This window comes from Pollicipes pollicipes, unplaced genomic scaffold (assembly GCF_011947565.3).
Source record: "Pollicipes pollicipes isolate AB1234 unplaced genomic scaffold, Ppol_2.1 Scaffold_4002;HRSCAF=4701_pilon_pilon_pilon, whole genome shotgun sequence".
Taxonomy (NCBI): domain Eukaryota; kingdom Metazoa; phylum Arthropoda; class Thecostraca; order Pollicipedomorpha; family Pollicipedidae; genus Pollicipes; species Pollicipes pollicipes.
The window spans coordinates 352,522-362,603 of record NW_023596420.1 but is presented as its reverse complement, the minus strand read 5'-3'; the positions used below and the strand labels follow the sequence as shown (position 1 = coordinate 362,603).

At 47.7% G+C, this 10,082-nt stretch overlaps 1 protein-coding gene across 1 annotated transcript; it reads left to right on the top strand.

The window, feature by feature from the left end:
- Positions 1 to 7,619: 7,619 nt before the first annotated feature.
- Positions 7,620 to 9,767, top strand: LOC119093726 (uncharacterized). The gene has a single exon (XM_037216732.1). The coding sequence runs from the start codon at positions 8,016 to 8,018 to the stop codon at positions 9,636 to 9,638; it is 1,623 nt and encodes a 540-aa protein (XP_037072627.1). The 5' UTR covers positions 7,620 to 8,015; the 3' UTR covers positions 9,639 to 9,767.
- Positions 9,768 to 10,082: the final 315 nt, after the last annotated feature.

Genomic DNA, 10,082 nt, shown 5'->3' with positions numbered 1-10,082 from the left:
TGTATGGGGCTTAACATTTCCAGTTCCAACTTTTCCAACCATTGAGTAATTTTGGGATTCTCATAGGCCCTTCACTTCGCTTACAACTGTTCTTGGTCGCAGAGTCCAAGAGATACCAGTTTGTTTCGTTTTGCTAAAAAACTGCACTGTTTCGGCCGGCTATCGACCACCCGGAGCCAATGGGCCCCTTCGTGGCCCAAGGGGGGGGGGGAGGTGTATAAGGTGTTATAGGGCGTTATAATAGGGTGTCTATAATATGATGTGTATAGGGTGCGATAAAGCCCAGTGCGGAAACTATCCTGTTTTCCGAGGGTGTATAAGCCGGGTGCGTGCCCCGCCCGACTCATCCAGTTTATGGAGGGTGTATACGCACTGCCTAGATATTAAGCTGCGTAAGAGCTCAACATATGTTGCACACTGCCAAAGAACAGGCAAATTGGTTTGAGTGCAGCCAGCTGGAAAGAAAGAAGGAGGGAGAGAGGGGGGAGGGGGGTGGTCCTGGGGCCCGCAATTTTCATATTTTCATCATACGTGGACCTCCTGAAAGAAGAGTGTGAAAATCAAGCTGACATGATGTAGTCATTGAGTCGGATATTGGGTTTATTACCGGAGCGAGACTCCCTGTCCCTGGTACCTTCAATTGGTGTATGGGGAAATGTCCACACAGCCCCAAATTTATCACTACGACGCATACTGCCCCACAAATTTAATTCTAGAGACTGTGATTGTTATGCTGTCCCGAGTACCTGATACGCAATTGGTGGACGAATATCTAGTGTTTTAAAAACTTATGCTCCGTCCCTCTTTCCCTGCCCCCCCCCACCCCCCCCCACCATCTAGGTACCTCGATATGTCTTGCACACGGCAAGGAATATGGGTGAGGTTGTACCGAAACAACGAGAGGAAAGGAGGCATTGGGCAAGCACCTACAGGTGTGGACATGAACGTTGCGACATGCCACGGAACGTACTTGCAAACATTCGCTTTGTAGCCTGAAGCGCTGCCGCTTGTCAGCAGAAAATAACTGATGGTTTTAAAAAAAACAGTGGATTTGTGCGCGGGTTGCTGTAAACAGGTCAACTTCTCCTCAAACACGCATGAACAGTAACAACCAATCATATTTGTGTTCGGTACCCTTTTCATACTTAGTGTGTGCGTGCGGCAGTTTGGCAAATCCCGGGAAAACGCACATTCACACCGGGGGTCCAAAGTCTAGTATAAAATATGGCAAGCAACGGCGCACATTTCACGACCAGCCATAGGGTTCTCATGTTAAAATGACCTTCCTCAGGCCCACGGCTTTCTAAATCTTATACAGATATATGCATAAAAAAGTGTGTAGACATAAAGCGTGGACAATGCTCTTACGATTTCCGGTACTAAAAGCGTGCGGCGCCGCACTCATTTTCGAGCTATCACGCAAAACGTAGATCCATATACACGCCGCGATGTCAAAGGCGCGGGATCGAGTCCCGCTGCCGCCTACTCTTTTCAGCAGAGTTGAGAGGGAACACAGAGTGAATACGACCACTGACTGGCGATAGAAGTATTGAGTTTAACAATATTCTAATCGTATATATATATATATATATATATATATATATATATATATATATATATATATATATATATGTATATATAGTATACATATATATGCATATTAATAGCATGTAATCAAAATGCATATTATGTGCATTTCACATTTAAACAAATGCATAGAATAGCAATTTCTCTTTAAATAGCATTTAATCCAAATGAGGTGTCCAGACACAATGATAAACACACACTATGTGGAGGTGAGGTGGACTGGCCATCAACACAGCCCAATGAGCTACACACATGGATTTTTCTGATCCCGAAAAAACAACTCACAATTTCACAAAGGCCGAATTATGCTGTAAATCTCATCCAATTTTGGACATCAGACGACCTTTTCTAAACAGTGCAGGCAGATCACTCCTTTGGTTAAATGTCATCAGGTATGTGCACAACATTGCATCATACCAAACACTTCCACCACATTATAATGCCTTTCATGTATCAATAAACACATCTAATGCAATCATGCAGCTGTGCTGAACTGACATTATTACTGGTTGGCCCATTTCATGGGTGGTTGCACCACTGTGGACAAAGGCTATCATTGCATATGTTGAATATTCAAATCCCAATCAGAAAACAATATCAATATACATGTATTAAAAAATAACAACACCTTTAGCTCCAGCATAAATATACCCATGCAGACCAATCACTTTGCATGCAGCACTGCACAAGCATCCAACAGCCAGTAGCCTAGGCCAAATATTCATAACTGGCAAGTTGTGCAGCAACTGAATCATTACATGATACAGTTTTGTTTTGATACAGAATGTTTCAATGAATCATTGTATGTACACTGGTACATGCTATGACTTGGCAAAGAGCAACATACATCTGATAAGCCCAGAGGCATCTGAAATTACTTGCACACAAGCTGATCATCCAACCACCATCCCCAATGCCCCACCACACTTCAAGCGCCTTGCGATCGGGAAACGTGATTACACTTAATCGCCACAAACAAACCAAAGATGCCGCTAGCACAGCACTGCCAACTTTTGTTACAACATACTAAATACGTTGTTAGTCACGATTCTGGTATACTTATAGTATGTGTCGATACCTACTACTCAAAACTTTGGAGTGCAGTGTGTTGTATTCCCCTGCTTCCCACTTCCTATTCTGCTTGGGCGCCTAGTGTCGTTGTTCCCAGTTGTTCAAGGAGGTGGCATTGAGGACGTTCAGGGCTATTGTGCGTATTTATCTCCGCCGCGATGGTGTTGCGAGTGAGAGATACGTTTTCATCGTACGCCGAACTGGAAGCTGCAGTGGAGGAACATGGCCAATGGCAGCAACACGGTGTTTTTGCCGGCGGCAGGCTGCCAAGCTATCGAGTGAGCTTGAGAAAAACCCGGAGGGCAAGCTGGCTGAGTATTTCAGAGGCCAGCCGGATGCTGAGGATGCTGTTAGGCGTTTGGTGTACTACAAAGTGTCTCTGATCTTGTGTCCATGGCGGCAAACATCGTGATCCTTGGATTGTCCAGCAAGCGAGTGCGGTCAACAAGGTAAGGAACAAGTTATGCCTAAAGCTGTTTTGCCAGATAAAAAAAGCCATCCGACCCTTGCTCTGCATAGACATTTTGCCTCGCATGTACTATCACATCTTCGAGTTGCGTCGAGAGGTGGCAATCGTATGTATGGTTTTCGTATTTTAACAGCTTGGGACGGGAGAGGTGCGCTAGTGTTCGATGGGCGCCATTGGCCTGATACGCAGACCCGGTTATGCCGAAAACCATCTCATTGCAACCGGCGGTCAAGTCTTTCATGAGCACCCTTATGCATGATGCACCTTAGAGGCTAACGGCTTTAGAGCAATGACTATTTTACCTCTAGTACTGAAGCGGGAAGGGGAGTCAACCTGTAACTGGCAGCGACCCGTAATTGCGCGACCCGCCATGCGCTTCGCACTGCCTGCAAGCTCGCCCTTTTTGCAATCTGGTGTGTCTTGGTGCTTTAGACCATACTCAGTTGCTAACGCTATATCGCGTCGCCTGCTTCACCGCCTGGCAAGAGTGGTGGCACCGTAGGGAATCAAACCTCGCACCTTTGGACTTCATTTGGAGAGAAACCCATTTGTTGGCGTCTTTTTGGGTCGGGTGGGTCATTTTGCGCACCTGAGCTCAGTAACGCATGTTGTGGAACAACGCCCTGGTATATTTCGATGGGGAACAATTTGTTTCCTGACTGTGTTTAAGAACAGTTGTTATCAAATCAGCCCCATTTGTGCTATTCGATGTCCGCTGTCTTTGTACCCGACTTTCAGACATTTTCACTGAATTTGTACTATTTCTGTCAAGTCAAGTCCTCCGAGATCTGGGAGGAAACTTAGATTCCTTTCGTTGCATTATGTTGTGCTTACACTGTACTTTTGGTACACACTGCAAGAAGCAAAGATGTCGCTCGTAATTAGTTGAAGGAAGAAAAGTCTTCAATTCACTGCGAAAGTTATCACTGCTGTCAACATCCTGATTGGCGGTCGCCTCCATGACTAAGCAGAGACATTTTGTGTGATCGTACTCCTCATTCACTGATCTAGGGGCCAGTACGAGTCAACCAATACTAACGTTGCACTTATCGCTCATGTATATATCGCTCAATGCCACTATTGATTTGCATCCCAACGGTTCAGAACAATACAGTCACACGGAGTATTGGCAGAGGAAGAGTGCAGAGAAATGGCGTTTACATGTACATGTCACGCTAGTTTCCTTTCTAACGCCGTAAGGTAGCTGCTGGATACATACATGGACCGCAAACCGTTGTGAGGGATGACGTTGAGCAGCTTTCGTGGCTAATTGCATTACGTCCACAACACTCTTTATAAGCACTAAGTACAGCCAGATTGGCATATTGACAGACAAATTGGCTCACTCGCATTGTATCCGCACTGGAGGAATCCAATCGGTTATCATTAAGATTGCATGTCGAAAACCTTCACACGCAGAAATTATTAGCGTGGAGGATGTCGGTGCACGTGATTCTTTCGAAAGAAACTTGGCTTTGTATCCCCACGACTCTATCCTTGCACAAGACAATCTCATGGGCCAGACTGTAAACGTAAACGGCAAAGAAGTCTGAACAAAGGAGTCATTGACATGCTTTCGGAGACGTCGATATATGTATATATATATATATATATATATATATACTACCGCCTTTTTTGCTATCCAATGTGCACTGTACGCTCCCGGGTGGCGTCGATCGTGTTGAGACATGGGTCCAGCGTGTTATGTGGGGTCTTGTCATAATGGCTTCGGCGTGAACGTCTGTGGCGTCAGAGCCGTTTGGCGTCAGATTTGTGCACACCCCTGTCAAAAAAGCCACTAAACGACTCGCTTCCCTCCAGCTTCTATAATTCAGACTCCGTTACTCAACGAAGTCACCACGCAAGCGCTTAGCTGCACCAATCGTGTGGCTGTTAAGAGCATTGATCATGCGTGTTAATGAAAGCTATTTGTTGATTTGCAGTACGAGAAAGTTGGAATGCCTCGCCCAGGTGTATGCGCTCTGCAGTCGTGGCAAGCTTTGCGTGCAGACGTGATGGTGAGTATTGGCATTTCTCAGCATGTCTGGGGAAATAGTTGACAAAAGCCCTTTTGGCGTCCACATGCCACTTTCCATCCATGCTTAAAGGGAATGGCCCACATTTGAATATGCCGAGGCACGCGCCACTTATGATGAAATCGACTCACTTATAGCTGTTAGCGTTTGACAGCTGATGCACAGCTGATGATGGTAACGTTTGATGTGCTTAGGATTGCTGTAGTAACAGAATTTCACTAATCAGTAAAATACTTTCCAATACGCCACCGTTTCATTATGTGATGGAACGCTTGTATGACGTTAGAAGGGGTGCCAAACTGAACGTGCGAAATTGCCATCGTTGCAGACGGGCTGACTTACTTGTGGAACTTCGACTTCTCGTGAGGTATCGAGCTAATTGGTGCTGTGTTTCCAGAATCCAAACGTCATTTTGTGTGCGTGTCTTGCATCTTAATGCGTTAGTGCTGTTCGATTGCATTCGCATGCTTGCTTGTAGACTTGTCTTTTAAGTGCTCGATGCCCAGTCCTATTTCTACCATGACTGCCACCTCTGTCCAACTTCCTGCATTCTGCAGCACAAAGCGTGAATTATGTTCGAAACATGAATTGAACGCATGTGATTTATGGCTAGCCAAATAAACAATGAACTCCATTGGTGCCGGAAATTGCGCTACCGTACGCCAGATACGAATATTTGCGCGCTAATATTTACGTCGGTCTTGGGTGCCACAGTAGCAATAAGGTGTCAGCACACGGGAGATGTTTCCATGGTGTTATGCTTGACTAGGTGACCATGCATAGTCTGCACAAGTTTGCACACAGTTTGCACAAGCACAAGTTTGCGGGCGTCGCGCCCAGGGGCCAGGTGGTTCTAAGCCCTAATGAGTACAGTAATGTAAACTGCACTGCATTGCCTTCAAAATGGCTATCTCATTTCGAAACCCCTTGCAGCTGTGGAATTCTTCCTTTCATGGGCTAGATCCGACATTTCTTCGCTGAGTTCAAACAGTAGGAGGTCAAATGCATTTCAAAATGCCACTAGGAAGCTTGTTACATACGTGCAAACAGGCACTGAGCTCCCACAAATTGCTGAAGAACACGGTCAACCCATTTTGGGCCCCATCACGCACTCTTCCATCCTCTTTATCTTGCTCTCTAGCGTATTCGTTAGACAAATGGCGTTATGATGGCGACTACAGAAACTCGCGACCGTCGTGGCATTTCATGTAACGTCTGACGTCTCTAACCCAGGTAGCGTAATAGCCATAATTCGACAAGTAATAAGGTGGTGGTAATGAACCTTCAACGAGGTTGCACCAATTAGCTTTACGAGGTCGAAATTTTCTCCCACCCAGCTGACACCCCAAGAAACACGAAGACGTACGTGGCTCACCATAAAAGAATGCCAATCGACATACAGCAATCGATGTAAGGAATGAAAGCAGATGGGAAACATGCGAGCTATATACGTCATGACTAACTGGTTAACAAAGCCCGCATTGTCCTTTTGTATCTGTATTGATTGAAAATTATGAACGCGGTCAACCGCCGGCGAGCGAAGCTCAAAAGTGTCAACGTTTGGCTGTTGATGCGTTACAAATTCAGCTACAGGTGCAATGCAGATGTGGTTTCGTATTCAGTTCGGGTAAGGGAAGGGGATATTTAGTCCCACTCACTTTGAACGCTGACATGAAAGTCAAACCCGACATTGGCCAACCAAATTCGGTTTGCAAAGGTGGGAAAGGCTATATATTATCTGGCCGGCTGACAAACGTAGGAGTAGACAGAGGACATTTGGCCGTATGATAAACGTCGTATGTTTCGTGCCAGTCAGAATAGAGAGCGAAGGGAACAAAGTTCGTTAAGGGACAAGTGCTTATGGATAACAATCATATTGGGAAGTGGCTGTCAGTGAAAAGTCCATGCAAATGTTATGGAGCGCAAAAGAGCACATGGAAGAGATGGTAAGCCATTATATTTGCGCAGATATTTTGGCTGCCAATCTCACTGCAGGATAATGCTTGTTGGAAAAACGCGTGTCAGGAAAGGCGCGTATTCGGTTTATGATGTAAGCACACACAGTCGATACGTAAATGTACGCATGTACGCTACGCCAGCAAGATTGACAAGAGGGTGCAGAGATAAGAGATACGTCGATGTCAGTTTGTTAGCAACTTAAGCGTGGTAACGACGGGAAGCGGTGACCATGACACAAGAGGTAGTGAGCATGAAAATACCAGGCACATCATCGAAGCGCATATAAAAGTGGTTTCGATGTGTTGACTTCAGCGCTAGAATCGCCTAAAGACAGATTCTTAGCCACAGTGCCGTGACTTACAAAAAAAAACAACGTGTTCCTATCATGTCACACACGGCACGTGCCAATGATAATGTCTATTTGCTTTGAGGCGATTGCCGTCCACTGCCAGGTAATGCACAGATGTTACAACTTTGTGTCTTTGTCTTCAGCTGGAACACAGCCATCAGACGTCGAGAGCGGGCTGCCTAATGCAACCGGAGAAACGGCAGCTGGATCCGGACGACAAGCAAAGGGTCAATGAGCACGTGGCTGTGGGTACAGATCCCAAGTTCGTGAGGGCTGTGATGGAAGATTCGACAGGAAAATTCATCACACGCCATGATCTGTTCAACATGACGAGAAAGCCCAAAAGTCATAGCTTTGACATTCGAGCCGCCATAGAGATTTTAACCAGTCAGGGGTTTTCAACGACTGTTGTTGATGACAACGGTGAAGTCTGCGGTATCTTTTTCAAGATCAGTACACGGCCGACAAGTTCAAGAAGTTTCCCGAGATTTGCCTCATTGACTCCACATACAAACTCGTGGACACTCGGTTCCCTCTCTTCGTTATGATGTGTGTGGATGGGATGGGTCACAGCGAGTTGGTTGGCATGTTCCTGATCACATCAGAGACCCAGGTCATGATCCAGGTGATGCTGGAGATTTTCAGGGCTGGCAACGAGGAGGCTAGTGCTGCTGTCAAGGTCTTTATCACCGACAGAGGCAGTGTCCTGAGAGGTGCCATCCGTTCCGTGTTTGCAGATAGTTACCGGCAGCTGTGCAAGTTTCATATTCTTCGCAGTTTCCGCAGGGGGATCACCGTTGGTCAGAACTTGACCGAGGACCAGAAGGAGCGTGCACTGCATGTGCTACAGTCACTTGTAAATGCTCCCGATGAGGTGTCATATGCCAGGCTGCGGAAAAGCCCGTCGCCTCAGTGCGTCCGAGAGTACTTTGACACTAACTGGCACCCCGTCCGCCATGAGTGGGTCAGGGGGCTGACGGATGGTGGCCTGTATGGGACGTTCACCATCGACCAACTGGAGAACTTCAATGGCAAGTTGAAAGATGTGTGCCGTGTGCATTCCTCTTTTCCAGACTTTGCCAGGGTAGTGACCGTGCTGCTGTTCTCACAAAGGCGCGACCATCAGTTTCAGACCCACAATATGTGGCACAAAAGGCTTGTCTGTGTCCACACAGGTGACATGGGTGTGTATCAGGCGCACCTGACGTCATTTGCTTTCCAGGCTGTCAAAGCGCAGGCAAAGCTGATGGAGAACGTAGAGCTGGATCGGGTCGGTGATGAGTTTAGGTGCACCACTACCTCAGGCTGTCCGATCACCCCATGCAGCACTCACTGTCAGTGCTCATTTCGTAGAAGATACCAGCTCCCATGCAGGCACATGCTGAGGGTGCGCCAGGTTCTGGGGTTGGGTCTGTTTGAGAACACTCTCTTCAGTTCCAGATGGCATATGGGTAGCCAGCATGTTCCAGTGACCCGACGTGACCCAACTCTGACCCTTCAGAGTGCGCCCAGGGAGACACGAGCCCTGACACAGCACGAGCGCTACAGAAGAGCTCTGGCTATCGCTAACCAGATAGCATCAGTAGGTTCTGAACTTACAGGCAATGGGTTCGATGCTTTCACCCAGGCTTTGAAAGACACCCTGGCCATCCTCAAGCAGGGTCGGTGTATGCACCTGTCATCCTGCACAATGCAGGCAGTGGCGATGCCCATTTCTGCACGAATGACATCGATGCAGGTGTTGATGCTGAATTGGAGTCACAGCCTTCAGATTCTGTTCCAGATCAAGGCGTGGCTGGAGATGTCTTCTCCTCAGGACATTCTAGCCAGAGCGCAGCTGGAGATACCGGCCCCGTTTCCTCCGCAGGCATTTCCAGGCAGGGTGTGGCTACAGAAGCGCGCCCCGTCCCCTCAGGACCTTCTAGCCAGAGCGCAGCTGGAGATACCCGCCCCGTCTCCTCCGCAGGCAGCTCCAGGCAGAGTGTGGCTACAGAGGTGCGCTCCGTTTTCTCCTCAGGAATTTCTAGCCAGGGTGAGGCCGAGGAGGGCCGCCAGGTCGCTTTCGCTGGCAGTTCCGAACAGGTCTCTTTTGGTGCCGGTTCTGTTTATGTCACAGATCGAGACATGCGGAGGCGACTGGGGCATATCGCCGAACAGGAACATCTGAAGGAACCTGCCAAGATCACCAAGAACAAGGATCAGCCGCGCGGAAGTACGGCAACCAACGTCATCGGATTGCCAAAACTGAAACGGAGCACTCTGAAGACCTTCCCAGATCTGCTTTTCCACGAGAAGCAGGATAGTAAGTTACGCAGTTTCGCTGTTGATGGCTCATCGCACTTGCGATAGCTGCGATGCGACAACTTGCAATTGGGATATTGCATGCCAAGTGATGGTTTACACCTTTCTTTCGCTCTCCCGCCCTCGCTCTCTCGCTCTCTCACCCTCGCTCTCTCGCCCTCCCTCTCTTCATTCTCTCGCCCTTGCTCTATCGCTCTCTATCGCTCTCTGTCGCTTCATCCTTCCCAATCGCTCCATCGCTCTCTATTGCTCTCTATCGCTCTATTGCTCTTTCGCCCTCTCTCTCTCTCACCCCCTCTCTCTCTCTCTC

Bases quoted from the DNA above. Each gene is read 5' to 3' on its own strand.
- LOC119093726 (XM_037216732.1), top strand. From the start codon at position 8,016: ATGATGTGTGTGGATGGGATGGGTCACAGCGAGTTGGTTGGCATGTTC.